At 43.5% G+C, this 16037-nt stretch overlaps 1 protein-coding gene across 7 annotated transcripts in view; it reads right to left on the reverse strand.

Annotated features, from left to right (window-relative positions):
* nrxn2b (neurexin 2b) overlaps nt 1–16037 on the reverse strand; it is a 629462-nt gene that overhangs the window by 544015 nt on the left and 69410 nt on the right. For 6 of the 7 annotated variants that reach the window (XM_037112713.1, XM_037112711.1, XM_037112712.1 and 3 more), the window contains exons 2-3: nt 14803–14934; nt 1689–3101 (exon numbers count right to left, since the gene is read on the reverse strand). In XM_037112713.1, the coding sequence (XP_036968608.1) occupies nt 1689–2400 (712 nt within the window). In that variant the 5' untranslated portion in view covers nt 2401–3101; nt 14803–14934. The remainder of the gene's footprint in view (nt 1–1688; nt 3102–14802; nt 14935–16037) is intronic. The other variant, XM_037112710.1, reaches the window with a different exon arrangement.

Here is a 16037-nt window from a genome sequence, read left to right on the forward strand (position 1 = left end):
AATTACAAGTCATTTCATCACACAGGACAAGGTAGGAGCTACTGAATTTATTGATTATGATGGAGGGGTGTGATGCAATATTAATAGTACATATTATGACAGCAGAATCTGGAGATAATGTCAGATGAAGGGCTTTTCTCCACCATTATGAATTATCAAGACAGAGCAAGCAATTTCTGATGGCCGCATCCGGAACCAGATAATTCACGAGCAAGGTGTGGAGATGCAGACCGTTTGAAAGAAAGAGAGGAGGGAGATAAGTGCAGATGGAGGGGAGGCAAGAGTCGGAAGTGCTGACAGCGGGTAAAGGTGAAAGAGAGATAAGTGGAGTAAGGGAGTGAACTCTGGAGAGACAGGGAGAGGGGAGGGAGGTGGAGAGAGAGAGATGGAAAGCCCAGATAGCCTTGAGAAGAGAAGAGAAGAGAAGGTAGGAGGCGAGTGAAGGAAATGCTACAGGACAAAGAGAAATGGAGAGATGGATGAATGTGAAAGAGAGGGAAAGAAACATAGATATGGAAATGAGATGTGTCAGTGAAGGGAGCCAGAGGTGTAAAACAGAACAGAGTTTGACATGAGCTGACAGCACAGGAGCACATCCCAAGAGCAAATGAAGGCAAGAGCAGGGTGTGCGCCAGAGACAATAGGTGGATGGATGGATGGATGGATGGATGGAAGGAAGGAAGGAAGGAAGGAAGAAAGAAAGAAAGAATGTGAATATGCGGAGTCATTCAGTACTTCTGATGATAAGTATTGTTTTTTTTCTCCTTTTTTTTTTCTAAATCACCGTCGCATTCAAAGTGTGCCAAAGTGTGCCGTTTTTTTTTGTTTTTTTTTTCTTCACGAACTGAATCTTTAAAGCAAAGACACTGCTTAGAGGCTGTCTGGACAAAAGACTGAAACCAGAAAAATGCTTGCCTTAAGTAGGCTTTTGAGAAAGCCCCGCACACTCCTTCCTCCTAGCCTTCACTGGGTCTACGCATCAACGATTACACCCTGCTAGAGCACAGTAACAATACTGCCTCATACCAAATTAATGAGTCACTTGTGACTCCTCTGCAAAAGACTTAGGAAAGGTCAAGAAGAGGCTATTTTAGAATGATTTATACACATCATAACTGTGCAACTAATGCTACTATCCAGCATCTCTTAGAGCACTGCACACGTAGGAGAGTGAATTGCCCCAAAGTAGGGACCAATCAATATGGTTTTTCAGGGCCTACTAACACCCATTCTTAGTAATGAAGGAGACTGAAACCAATAGTCAGACCAATATGCCGTACATGTGTAGTAGAAATGATAATCTTACCAAATTTTGAAATGACAAATAATCAAATGTAACTAACTACTATTTACTCCATTATTATAACTGAAGTGCAATTTTAGATTAGTTGTATTTAAGTATTTCAGTGCTGAATATCAGATACCCTAATCAGTCAGGCCAGTAATTATTCCTACTCTATCCCTGCTACAAAGTGACCAAAAAAAGACCTAAATGGACAAATCTCCAACATCTCATGGACAAATTTCCAAAATTAGCAACCAAGAAAACACAGGATATCATCACCAACAACTAATTTATGTTAGCTTTATCATGCCAAGGCTTAGCATACCCCGCCAGTCGCAAATATTGCACAAGGAACAATGTCATGAAATCAGGGTAGAGCAGATAAAGTATGATGGCTCCTTACCTTCCTTGCAGTACTTCCCCTTGAAGCGGGTGTGAGTGCAGTCACAGTGAACTTCTCCATACTGAATAGAGCAAAACCCTCCATTGAAGCACGGGTTCTGTTTGGTGCAGAGGTACTCCAGGTCACTCTGAATGCCCTGGCTATTCAACAAAGTAGGAGGCATCTCCCCCACCTTCAGGTTGGAGATTAAGCCCTGGAAGGGTGGTTCGTACTTCACTGTGCTAGACGTCAGAGCAGAGAGGCGCACGTCAGGTGGGATCCCGCCCACAAACAGGTCACTGACGACTGCCATTTCCTTCCTCTTGGACTTGACCTCGGCCACTTTTGTCTCACCATCGACCATCAGGAGGGTCTCACGGAAGTTGCGGGTGAGCAGGACCATGTGCCAGCGGTCATCACTAACCCCAGTCTCCATGTGCAAGGTGGCTGGCTCGGCACAGTGGATGGCAAAGCGCATCTGAAGGCGCCCACCAGCGATCAGAAGCTCCAAGAAGTCACAGTTTCCACCATCATCTAGGTAGAGTACCAAGGCTTTGCTGATGTTTGTCTTGAGACTGAAACTAAGCTCGCCCACTGATCCAGCTTCCCAGCGTCCGTAGCGTGCCCACTGGCCAGGCGCCCCGCCAAATTCCAGCATCTCCACTGTAGTGACCAGGCTGAAGAGGGCCAGAGGCCACAGGGGCCAACAAAGGAATCTTAACCCCCTTGTCATGTTCAAAGTTCACAAGTTTTACCCCTTCACTAACTGTTGCGTTATAGGTCTACTGAACCACAGTAGTAAAGCCTAGCTTCACTGTGGCTAACAGTTTTCCAATTCAAACAACAATAATTAAATGTCACGTAACTGGAATAAAAAGCTCACTGAGTAAAGTAATCCTTGCAGAGGCCCTACTCCAATTTTCCTGGCGAATCAGCAGTTTTTTCCTCTTCTCTCTGATGCTCTAATTCTTGTCCTTATCCTGACTCTCTCCTTCGTCTCTCCATCAGTTGGTGCCTCTGGGACTTGGAGGAAAGGAATGAGGAATAGCGGGAGAGTAAAAGGGGGGGGGGAGGGGTATGCTAATTTCAACACGGCCGTTTCTTCAACAGCCTATTGGTCTATCCTGGACCGAAAATAGAATCTTCTTCTCTAGAATCCAGATCTCAGTGCAATTTCTAGGAAATTTGAGCCACCGCCAAATGCTTGGGGGAAGAGTTATCCGATTGCGATCTTTCTTTAAGGGAAGTGCAAGCAGAATAAAATCAGCAAAAGAGAGAGGGAGCCGTGGAGTGGATGGGTATCAGAGCTGGCTGGTGTCTGTTGGAGCATACAATGCTTTCATGGCTTCAGCGTAAACCCATTCTTCCCCTGAAACGTACGGACCAAAGCCTTACACAGATATGGATCCCGTCATTATGGTGGCAGGGGGGGATCTGGAAGAAGCACACACACAAAAAAAAAAAAACAATAACTGTAAGTTGCGTTCAAACATGTTCCAGTGCATTTCATAAATTTAGTCAAACAGCAGTTACAGAACTCTCGTGATAGTGTTGGGAGTTTTTTTTTTTTTTTACATGTTATTTCATTTCTTTTATCTTTCATTTACTTTGCTACTTTAGTTTGCTTTCGCCTGCAGTTTTAGACATGATTCATGCACTATATATAAAAAGCCCTATGCTCTCTTCAGTTGAAAGCTGACGCATCAAAAAAAAAAAAAAAAGAAGAAGAAGAAAAAAATAAGAATTTGTCTAAAGCCAAGCAATAAACAAGCTTTCTGAGTTTTGCATGGCTCCATACTTCCCAGCGGGGCCTGGGCAATATGGCTGTCTTATTACATCTGTTCCCTTTCTGTCATGTCAATAGATACGTCAAGCAATGTACCGAACCTTAACATAATGGTTTCTGTGCAGCAAAGGGAGCTGTCACCCACACCACACCGTCTGGCCAATCAGCAATAGAGTAAATTTGATAAATCATACCCTTCATACCCAGTGTGGTGCTCACACACCACGGACATGCATATTCAAACACACACATCATTACATCAAATGTGATTCAGAGTGGGGTGTTGCAGAGTCAATAGCTATCTGAATAGCAGGCCTTGACCCCGGGGCTCAGCCTAATCCGTAGCCATTATTTCTGGAGAGCAATTTAATTTCCATCAGACAGTCTACAATTAAGGCGAGGCTACCCTGCCCGGCATCAAAGTGACAACAGCGATGACGCTAGCTTACAAGCAGCAGAGGGAGTGTGAGAAATGTGTTGGAAACAGACAAAGAGAGAGAGAGAGAGAGAGAGAGAGAGAGAGAGAGAGAGAGAGAGAGAGAGAGAGAGAGAAAGGCTGCGCAATCATGATCTCAGAGGGGCGAGGCTTAACGTCAATGGAGAAGGATGAGGGAGGACAGAGGGGACAGATAGAGCTGTGAGAAACAGAAGAGGGAGGAACACAAATAAAATTAGGGCTATTGTTTTCTGGGTGATGTTTATATTGGCAAGGAAGAGAAGGTAATGCTTCCTTTAGATAGAATTTGCGAGGATGTAGTCGGAAATTCGGAAGTACGGTGCAAATCGTGCTTGGCATTCCTGTGTCTCAGGTTGGGAGAACGTTTGTATGGGCAACTGACCGAAAACACAAATGGACACTGTTCCTTATAGACATATAAACACAACATGATATCCTTTTATTAAGTGATATTTTGGGCGATCCAGGAATTGTGACAAAAGGGTTATGTTGGTGTTTGCTGCTTCATCCTAGAATGCAAAAATAATAACAGTCTCAGAAACGGGTGGGTTTTGATGACAAACAGCATTTTCAATTAGTGTTCTCACTTCAGTGGAAATCAACACATTGTTGGTGATGAGATACAATGGCTGCTTGTAGCAGCGTTGATCTGTGATGATTCATCTCAACTGGTACATAACAGATTTTTTTTTAAAAAAGCAAATTAATAACACTGGCTGCCATGTTTTATCACTGTCCTACTAGCCAAATTCCCAAAAATGGAAATGGGAGATGTGATCTGCTGTCTGTGTAGAATGCGTGGCTTCCTGACCTATAGTTTTTTGTGTTTCTAAGGGCTCTTTCTAACTCTTAGAGCAAGGCAAAGCATGGCGGAAGTGTCATGGCTAGCTGTCTTTTTCATGCCTTGCACACTTGGTCTTCAAGTGAGGTGTGGTCGGGCCCACTGAGAGAAAGTGACTCTGCCATAGATCAACAAAAGTCAATGGTGCACTCTGTTTTCTGCTATTTAATAGATGTATTATTCTGAGTTCAAGGTGGACGTATGCTATGAGTTTATGATTTGAGAGGCTGTTTTAGTTTGTTTTGTTTTTTTGTCACCGTCACAAATATCATGGCACATTTAGGCAGCCAAATTAAATGCTGAGGAGGAAACTCTCCATGGAAAACAAAATCAAACTTTTATCTCCTGAAAAAAAAAAAAATATCTGTAGGATCTCAAGATTTATCAGGAGGATGGCTGCTTCATGCCAGACTATTTTACTGTATGAATCTGCCCATGTCTAGAACAACACAGAACATAGATTAAGATGAGATACTAACCGACCCTGTCAGCGAGTCAGCAGTTTTAAACAATCAATGAAGTTTATCAGCCGTTCCTCGTGTGCAAAATGCGCATGTTAGGGTGGAGACACATATTGTTTCTGCTGCTGGAGGATCGCTGCAGGTCATCTCGTTAATATTTTCTTCAGTGAAGAAGTATTTCACTGCTCTCATCCCACCTGTTATTCAGCAAGATGATGAATAACCGTCTTCATGAGATGGATATCAGCGCAATTTTTCATATGCAGTCAAAGTTGATGTTGATGGGACCGAGGAATGTGAAACGGCAATGCAAAAGGGTCCAGCAAACACACGTCCCTCACTAAAGATGAGTGCCACAGTTTTTTTGTTTTTTTTTTGTGTTATTCTTGATGATACCCACTCTTCTCACAAAATCTTATGTGTGCACATCACGGGTGAAGAACACATGACTTACTGTATGACAGTCTGTTGTTAAATGTGAAATGCTGTCAGACAAAATGTCTTCCAATATGCGTCAGGCCAAAACATGCCTCCAGGAGTGATGAAAAAAAAAAAAAAAAAAAAGCAGGCTGGTTTATTTCCGTCTCTAAGTGACAGAGCATGTTGGCACACGTTTGTCTCTTTTTTTTTTGCACACACACTAGCATATACACATATGTACGCTGCTGTTGATTAACAGGCTCGATTCATATGATTCACGGCAGCTGGGAGAAGAAACAGCCATCCTAGAAGTACACCTGCATATACTGGAGGAAAAGCTTCTCACTAATATGCAGATTATCTATTCGACAATATGAGCGTACAGCCTGCGGTTTTATACAAACATAAGCCACCTACCTAACAGATCATGGTCTTGTTTAAGTTGTGATTATAAATGCCAACAAATACACGATAAAACCAATGGACACGGTGGGAATAAAGGAATCGCATTTTGAGAACAATTTGAGAGCTTACGCCTGTTTAATCAACCATTCTTTTAATCACATCTATGTCCCTTATGGGTAAATAGTTTTGGAATATTCCCTAGCCAAATTGAATATTCATTGAGTTATTTCTGTCTGGTTGGGGACTCTCTACCACTACAGACAGAAGCAGCATTTTCCTGCCCCTTTTCACAACAACACAATGATGTGTTTATGAAGGTTTACGAGACTGAGTTTCAGTTTATCCTCCATGCATGGTCTTGCTAGTTAATACTGGGTATTGGCAGGCTTGCCTGATGGTACTATTAAATCCCAAGGACACTGAGGAAACATAACAAGCCTCAGGAGATAACTAGAGCTCCATGGGTTGTACTATGTGTGTGTGTGTGTGTGTGTGTGTGTGTGTGTGTGTGTGTGTGTGTGTGTGTGTGTGTGTGTGTGCGTGTGGTTGTGATTGATTCTAGTTGCATGGGCAGCTGGATGCATTCAGCAACTGTCCGTGTGTGTGACAGTGCAGTGTTCATCTGGAGTGTGTGCAGTGCAAGCTTGTGCGTGTCTATATTTGTGCCTGCATTTGATATTATGATTTTTGTCACAGTTGCAGTCAACAATGTGTCATCAAAAGCATTTGGCTGAGGCGTTGTTTTACAAATGACATGTACCACCCAGCATCGGTCCAGTTTCAAATCCAAAAATAACCTGCCATTTTCCCTAACTACGAGCGTGACATCCGTCTGCCTCAATTCTCTCCTCAAGAAAAAGAACAACTTTCTAGCTCACAGTGCTTGGCTAAGCTGCGGCAGAGCTGGGAAACTTGACTGAAAGACCAATCTGTAACCAGCCTTATACACCCTGACCTGACTTCTTGTGCAAGCGAAGCTCTGCAACCCTCAGGATGACTGCACGGTCATGTGAGCCACCACCGACCCATTTCCTCTCACATCATCCCACAGGGAATGTTGGCACAATTTTGACAGAAACTCTGCTCAAACTGTTTAAGAGTCTGTGGCTACATCAGTACTGCAGTGGAAACTGTCCCATTCATTATTTAATTCCTTTCTCTCAATTATGACAGAGTGTGGATGTTGTCGACAGCAACAAAGAATACCTCAGAGTTAGCTCCTTTTTTTAATGTGGCTCGCACAAATTTGTCAATGATGAATGCGCCAATTGGAAATACTCAATAACTGCCACCACAGAAAGTTATGTTAAATTGACCAGTAGTAATGGCTTTCATGCCCATAGAAGCTGATCTAAGCAGGAATTAGCAGAGAGGCAAGAATACAGTAAACTGGGAAAAATAAACGGAAGTATTGACAACGGTGGAAATACAACATTTTGCATGAACCGTATTGTAAATTTTGGTATGCAGTTCAGTTTGCCGTAGCATGTACAGTTTGTGTGAGTTTCGGTGTTTAATCTGTCTCCTGCACAGCTCCGCCTTGGCCCGAGGTCTTCAGATTCCCCACAGACCAGACTACACCTGTTGTGTGAAGCTGTGCCAGGCTTTCATCTCCCTTCTTACACAAACACTCCTCTCATAGACAATCAGATTAAGTCTGGAATACCTCACTGCCCACTGGTGCTACACAGAGTTCAGGCTTGTGAATTCTTCTTTTTTTTTTTTTTTCTGTAGCCCTTGTAAGGGAGAACAGCTTATTTAGAATTGTAAATAGACACAGAAACACTTTTCAAGTGCAATAAAAACGGTTCAAGCATATGAAATATTTATACAGTACAATAATCTAGATAAAGGATAATAGAGGTGTAGCTCACACAAATATTTGCACATGCAAATCGTTTTCCTATGCACAAATATACCTATGCATGTATTATACACACGTCTTCATGCAAACAAGCAGATACACACACACACACACACACACACACACACACACACACACACACACACACACACACACACACACACATATCCTGGTCATGCAGGAGCCATTAATCCTGGCCTGTGAGAAGCCCAGCAGTGTACCATCCGTCAGCATGAGGCTGCTGCTGCCGCTGCTGTGCTCTAATTAACCAGAGAGGCACGCTGAGCCACTTTTGATATTCCTGGTCAAGATGGAGGGAAAAAAAAAAAAAAAGGAGCGATAGGAGAGGACTTTGAAAAAAGAAACATGGGACGAGAAGGCCGGTGCCAAGACATTTCTAAAATTGTAGATGAAGGTAGAAAGGGGTGATAAGAGAAGTGGAAGTCAAACATTTACAATAGAAGCTGTAAACCTTTGTGTGTTACCATGGATATTTTTAGCAATATCAGCGGGTAAATACAAAACAATGCAGGATTATTTCCTTGCATCTATACTTGGCCTAGGATAAAGACAGTGATACTTGATATCAACTGGCCATTAAGCAAATTGTTACTAACTAACTGCAATTTTACCATTTTAAATTGTGTACGGTTAATTACTGACAGGCAATTTGTAGGTCTGTCCTGAAACTGACTGGGCAAGTTGCTTCCAAAATTTAATGTGTCACATATTACTAATTACTTTCATCTGGAAGCAATAGTTTACTTAACAACAATACTAGGGCTGGTGCGGCACATCGCAATCGATCGTAATTGACTTAAATATGTGTGTGGACGAGGAGGATGTTAGTAGCACTACAGCCATGCTCAAGCTTTTGCAGAAGCATCCCGGGACAGATGGATTGACACTGGATTCGTGCTGCCAAAAGCCACGTGTTGGTGCGGCAGTGCGGGAGTCATTCCATGGTCCATGTCTGTGACGTATTTGGAACCCCCGCTGATTGGTTTGCCAAAAGATGAAGCTGCTATGTCGTTACGCTTCTGGCATGCTAGTCCTACTGGTGACTCTTTGTCCTCATCGCTGGATTAAAAATAACAGTAAACAGCCAGGACGGTTTTGTTGGGAATAATGCCCTGCAGGCATAATGTGTCATATTTGTTTGTTGATGATTGAAAATGACTGAAGAAAATATTGAAATATAAATGACATGTTTTAAAATGCTATTTCGGGAAAATGTGTTGCAATATTAATCGAGTAATATAAGACGATAGTTAGTTATTGTTTTTTTTTTCATAGCGGGCAATCAAAGCACAGAAGCTTAAATTGTTGTTGTGATGTTGTGTCTATTAAAGACGCACCTTTGGAGAGCAGGGGCCTCATTTATTAACCACTTTCAAGGCAACGTTTTAATTTTATCTAGACTTATAGAAAAGCAGACGTGACGGGAGAAGTGTGGTCCTCCACAGAAACTCTGACCCATGCGTAAACACATAAACTGGTAAAATGAGAAACTGCAGAGGAATATAAAAGCAGGAATTTGAATTTGAGCAAAATAAATTAAAGAATGGCCTCTAACCTATCTATAAATCGCTGTATACGTATGTGTGGAGTTTATTTGCAAAAGCAATTGAAATCTGATCCATCCATCCTGAAAATGAATAAACAAACAACTTTGCACACACGCCAAACAAACAACAAGTGATATGGGATAATGAATACAAACTAAGATATACTGCCTAATAAGCCCTTACAATATCCTGTAATAATTGATCTATCATTATATACCCGGTTTTTGTGCTCTTGTATTTCCTGTTTTCTTGTGAAATTGTGCCCTCATGTGTCGCGTCCAGCTTTTCAGTTCCTCCCTCTGTGTGTTTTTCCCTCCTTCCAAAATGTTTCCGCTCCTTTCCTCATCTGCCCTTTTCCCGCCTCATCCCATCTGTTCCTCATCCCTTTCGTTAGTGGGTGTGTTTTTGTTCTCAATTAGTCGTTGCTCTCCCTCATATCTTTGTCAGTTCATTTCGTCTTCCCCTGTGATGTCACCCTGTGTGTCCCACCCGCGTCACCTCCAGTGTCTCCTCGTACGTTTCTGTTTTTCGCTCCTTGTGTTTTTTTCATTGATTTGTACTTTGCTTTTGTTTGCACTTCGTTGAAGCCCTTTTGGTTGCTACTTGGTTTTGGTCTTTTTTTGGTTTGGTCTGCCTCGACTCTTATCTTTTTGTTTGTCATTCAGCTTTGGTTTAGGAAAGCTTGCCTTAAGTTTCTTAATCCCGCCTCCTGTGTGTTGTCTGCATTTAGGGCCTCTCCTTCTTCCATAATGATTATGAATTAACAATAATAATAATTCCATTATAACTCTAACCTGCTGGCAGGTTGCAGTGCCAAGTTGCAGCAGTAACAGAAACTGTCCCATTTTTTGTTTAAAATATTTAACCACAACTTGAATGCAAATAGTTAACAAACAGCACTATGGGCATTACATGAAGCTCAAAAAAGGTGCACCATGTTTCCATATAATTGGGATTTATAATGTCCTGTTCCCAGTGCATGTTGGATTCCGGCAGGGCTGCCCTTTCTCAGCTGTTCTATTCATCATTTTCATGGACAGAATTTCTAAGCGCAGCCACGGGTTGGAGGGGTTCTGGTTCGGGAGCCACTGGATCTCATCTCTGCTTTTTGCAGATGATGTTGACTTGTTGGCTCTTCGGGCCAGGACCTCCAGCATGTCCTGGGGCGGTTTGCAGCCGAGTGTGAAGCAGCTGGGATGAAAATCAGCACCTCCGAATCTGAGGCCATGGTTCTCGACCTGAAAAAGGTGGCTTGCTCCCTCCAGGTTGGGGGAGAGCTCCTGTCTTAAGTTGGGGAGTTTAAGTATCTTGGGGTCTTTCACAAGGGGGGAAGGATGTAGCGCAGGCGGATCAATGCAGTGGCCGCAGTAATGCAGTCGTTTGGTGGTGGTATTGGTCTATCGTGGTGAAGAAAGAGCTGAGCCGAAAGGCGAACCTCTCAATTTACCGGTCAATCTACGTTCCCACCCTCTCCTATGGTCATGAACTTTGGGTCATGACCGAAAGAATAAGATCCCGGATACAAGCGGCCGAGATGAGTTTCCTCCGCAGGGTGGCGGAGAGATCCCTTAGAGAGGGTGAGGAGCTCCGTCACCCGGGAGGAGCTCGGAGTCGAGCTGCTGCTCCTCCACATCGAGAGGAGACAGCTGAGGTGGCTTGGGCAGCTGTACCAGATGCCCCCTGGACGCCTTCCTCGGGAGGTGTTCCTGGCATGCCCCAGAGGGAGAAGACCCCGAGAAAGACCCAGGACACGCTGGAATGACTATGTTACTTGGCTGGCCTGGGACCACCTTGGGATCCTCCGGGAAGAGCTAGAGGAAGTGTCCGGGGAGACGGAAGTCTGGGTGTCCCTGCTCAGACAGCTCCCACTGCGACCCAGCCCTGGATAAGCGGAAGAAGATGGATGGATGGATGGATGGATGGATGGGTGGACTGTTTTTCATAGCACGTTACCCAAACAAATCCCATCCGGCATGTTTGAGAGCTTTAAATTCATTGCAAACTGTAACCATCATAATGTGAAATACAGTTTTTAGCGCTGATGTGATGTTTATGGCAAACTTGGACATTTACAGTCTGTGCCACCATCTTGATTTTATGTCAGATTTCTAGGTTGAGACATTGCGTATGAGTTTCATCCTTCAAGACTGTTGCTGTTCATCTTTCCAACTAGAGAGCCACTAATAAGAGCAAGACACAACTTTCTGACTGTGGAATATCAGCGTAATGTAGCTCTAGGATGAAGCGACAGACTCATGAGTCAGGGATTGAGGGAAAGAGGAATTACAAAGACTAACAAAGAATAAACCTACATTTCAAAGAAGAAATAAAGGAGACAGTACTTTAAAGCTGAGCAAAAAAAAAAAAAAAAGCTGAGCTCCATGACATAGTCCTCCTTGTCAAGTCAACCACGTGAGCTAACACAGAGGTGAACAGGCCTTTATTCTACATCAGACAACTGCCTTTGATCAGCCTCATCAGCTGTAAGCCGCTGGTGACTAGCCCTGGCTGTTAGTGCTAACTGCATTTAGCCCTGATGAGGGGATGCTAATGAAACAGATCAAGGGCTTTAGCCTTCCGGTTATCTCTGTAACAGCCAGATTAATAGTGACTTTAGCAGCACTCCTTGTTGCTCTTACTGTCGTGACACCTTGACAGGGTGAATTCATCGGGAGTAAATGAATTCAGCAAGCTCAAATGTAGTGAGGGCGGAAAAAAAAAAAAAAAAAATTGGCAGTCATAGAGAGTGAGTTCGAGAACAGCATCAAGGGGATGTAGTAAGGACTGAGCGATGAAGATAATTATCGCCAAAATAACTTTTCCTAGATAAAAATATAAGACATTGGCCGTTAACGTCGATTTAAGTCATTCCATCCATGTTTTGACAGATAACACGAACAACCAATGATAATGAGAACAGCGCTGTGCTGAGCCAAATGTGGCTGGATTGGCGTTACAACCATGTCATGTTAGGTTGACACACACAGTGTTAATAGGTCAGAGATCAGCCAGTCCTGTGTGGCAATCTATCAATGCATGCTAGTGAGATCTGTGTCCAACTTGATTCCGACTTGCTCTGGGCAACGATTATCTCACGGGATCAAGATGGCTGCAGTTTCTGGAAACAGGCACTGCAGCTGCTTTCCACCGACTGCAAACGCATGGCTGTCACCTGATCTTACAGCGTATTGGTTCAGATAAGTGAGAATTTATGTAAAATGGAGGTTGGGCACAAACTCCATTTTACGTAAAATGGAGGTTGATCCATGAACAGAAATCACTGATCGCCCGTGTAGAGTTTTAATAGGCTATAGAGGGGTTTGCCCAGGGCATCATGAAAGATAGGGCCACCACTGTCTCAGACTTCCTGTGCAAACTGAAGGTTACTTGAAAACTGTCTAGCTTGATCGCAGCTTTTCAGCTTTGCCCCCGGCTGCCTGGTCTCATCCACTACCCAGTCAAGGCACATTCAATCTCGATTAAGCCTAATGTTCAGGATACTGAAGGCGTGCACATCAGCAGGTCAGGAATGGGAGTGAAATAAAAGAGAAAATGGCAACAGAAAACGGTAACTTGGGCAACGGTGTTACCGAAGAAGACACTGTAACGGACACAAACCAAGGCTATAAAGACTGAAAGAAGCATAGTAGGGTGCACTGCAAAGTGGAGAGCAGCATTCTCCAAAGGCCATCCTCTAAATCAGGCACAATCCATATATATATCTAAACCAAATCTAACCTTGTGATATCATCACATCTCACTAAGGAGTAAAAAAGGAACCTTTGAGGTTGAGAAACTTTTATACTGGACTGACATGAAAAAAATAATCGTGATAAGAAGTTTTTCCATATCGCCAAGCCCTAGATGTATGTCAAAGATTAGAAATAGATGAAACTTAAAGGGATATTCTGGCGTAAATTTAATCCATAGTCTAGCATGTTAGACCAAATTTAACAGAATTTAACAACATGTAGCTACATTTTTGTCCTCAAAAAGGCTTAAATGGAAATACTGAAGGGAAGACTATGTGGCAGATTTTTTATTATTATTTTTTTTTTCTCCCAAGTAGCCTAGCTAGTTAAGAGATGAGTTACTAGACACAGTGGATTTGCCTCTTCTTGTGTCAATGCTGACAAACAGCCTCCCCATGAAAACAACTCACAAAAATGACAGAAAGGACACATGAGGGCAAACAGAGCCTCACATGCTGCATCATGTACGCCACTGACAACAGAGGCAGACCTCTTGGTGTTCGCAAGTCACTCAGGAAGACATTATTACGTTCTTGATAAAGCCAACAAAATGGCTGACAAAGGGAGAGTGGGGGAGGGTCAATCTCAGATTGAGGGATATAAATGAAGAAAAAAACGGAATGAGGATGTCAGTGACACTTAGTCTGCAATGCTGCTTGAGACGCAATCATGTGGCATCACATGCACAACATATTCCACACAAGGGCAGCATTAGATCTGCGTGCCATCAGCAAGCCTCATCATACTGCAGTCTAATGTACCAATCATGTTGCGAGACAGAAGGAGGGAAAGACTCACAGAGACGTTTTTTACACACACACTTTCATATCAGCGTATGGCTGCCTGTTCATCCAAGCACTAAATACCTCTTTCGTTTGTCCTTTCATCCTCCTTTTTCCTCCCCGTTTGACACTAACCTCCTCATAATGCCCCTCATTTCCCATCACGGCTCTCCATCCTTACACTCTTTAACTCCCTTTCTTGGTTTATCCAGTCATCCATCACCATCCCGCTTGTGTTCCACCTAGCTCCAACCTTTCAGAAGCGTAAGAGCTTGCGGACTACCGGTGCGGCAAGCGGTGACAGTGCAACTCGAAATGAATCCATCCTACGTGCATACTAAGCAGAATCCCTCGTTGTTTTGTTTGCGCCTCGGGTTAAGCTCTGTCATGTTACCTTCTTGCGTGGGGTTGATAGTGTTCCCACATAAATATCAGTGTGCACCACCGGAGTGTAGAGTGTGAAAATAGCTGCACCTTCAATATCTGGAGGGGTAAATTATTGCGTCTGTGCGTTTTGTTGATGGCATATTTGCACATACAGTTGCACCAATTTGTGCCGAACATGATACATGTGAGAGTGCAATCATGTGCAGCCCTCGGCATCTACATATGTTTACAGTATTTTAGAAGTTTAGATAACTGTAAGTGCTGTTTTCCTCCACTCTCCTTGAGTGAGATACTGAACCCCTACCTGTTCACCCGTTCTAAGTTGCTTTGCATGCGTGAAATGTAAAATGTTTGCTGGGGGCGCGTGGGAATGTGGGCGATTAAGTTTGCGTGTGTGTGTGTGTGTTTGTACCCGGCAGCATGCGTGTGGCTGTCTTGGTGCCTGGAGATGTTTTGGTAGGAAGCACAAGGCTCACTGGCCAGGCCTCGAGACTCTCCCGTTCCAATTAACCAGCCCAGCAGCCTGCAGCTTTACTGGCCTTATCTGGGAGGAGAGAGAGGGAGAGAGAGTGTGGGGGGGGCGAGGTGGAAGTGATAGAGTGAGACAGGACATGAGAAAGACAGAGAGGGGTCGGACGAGAAGAGAAAGAAGAAAGTAAGGCTTGAGATCAAAAGCGGGACGACCGCGTGAAAGGAGAGCTATGTCCAGTCATCTGGCCACGCAGTGCGTGTGCAGATGTCTGCTTGCTCACCATCTTCGAAACTCCCCACCCACCACAAAAGCACACTCTGTTTCCTTTCCCCCATCCTTCATCTTCACCCCATCAGACGAGGGGAGAGCCAACATGGTTGGAAAAAAAAAAGTCCAGCCGATGCCTCACTGTGGGCAGAGCAGCTGATAAAGGTATAGTGTCGATTCTGGAAAGATCACTGCATTGTCAGTACAACCACCTGGCCTTTTCTAGAGCCATAGTCAACCAGAGGGGTGTGATGGGACACTCACTCAGCAGCAGTGACTTGTTGTTTACTGTGCCTCACATTGGCCAAAAGAGACAACGTGGTGACATGTCAAATCTCCGTTGATCTAAGGATACATTTATTACACTGCAAAAGGAAAAGAGAACCTGACCTTAAAAAAAAAAAAAAAAAAAAAAAAATCAAAATCTCTATCTAGGTCTATGAAAAACTTGCTCAGAGTCAGAGGCAATTATATCCACTGCTGTTTCTATATCAGTCAGACTTCTGCCCTTTACTGCTGTGTCTTCCTCATGGGCTACTGCTAGTGTGCTTACTCATTTTCTCTTTTGTGAGGACAGATTACATGCTTTTAATTTGTTAATCCCATTTTTACAAAATGTTCTTAGACCAGTATGGATCTTGCCGTTGTATACAGGAACCGGCATGTGCATTTTAAAGACAACCATTAGATGCTGTGTATCCGTCTTATCTTTTCTGCATATAATTGTGGTGATGGCAGGTGCAATTAGAGCCCATTTCCTGAGTGGCCAAAGACAAACAGCATTTCAGCAGCAGTCAACTGAAAGCTAGCGCCTTGAAGGAACACAAGCCTTGCTATATGTTTTTGTTTTTTTTTTTCATGAGAACACCACCGATTAGAATGGAAGTTGGTAGGAATATGAATTTCAA

Source organism: Acanthopagrus latus, chromosome 10 (assembly GCF_904848185.1).
Source record: "Acanthopagrus latus isolate v.2019 chromosome 10, fAcaLat1.1, whole genome shotgun sequence".
Lineage (NCBI taxonomy): Eukaryota > Metazoa > Chordata > Actinopteri > Spariformes > Sparidae > Acanthopagrus > Acanthopagrus latus.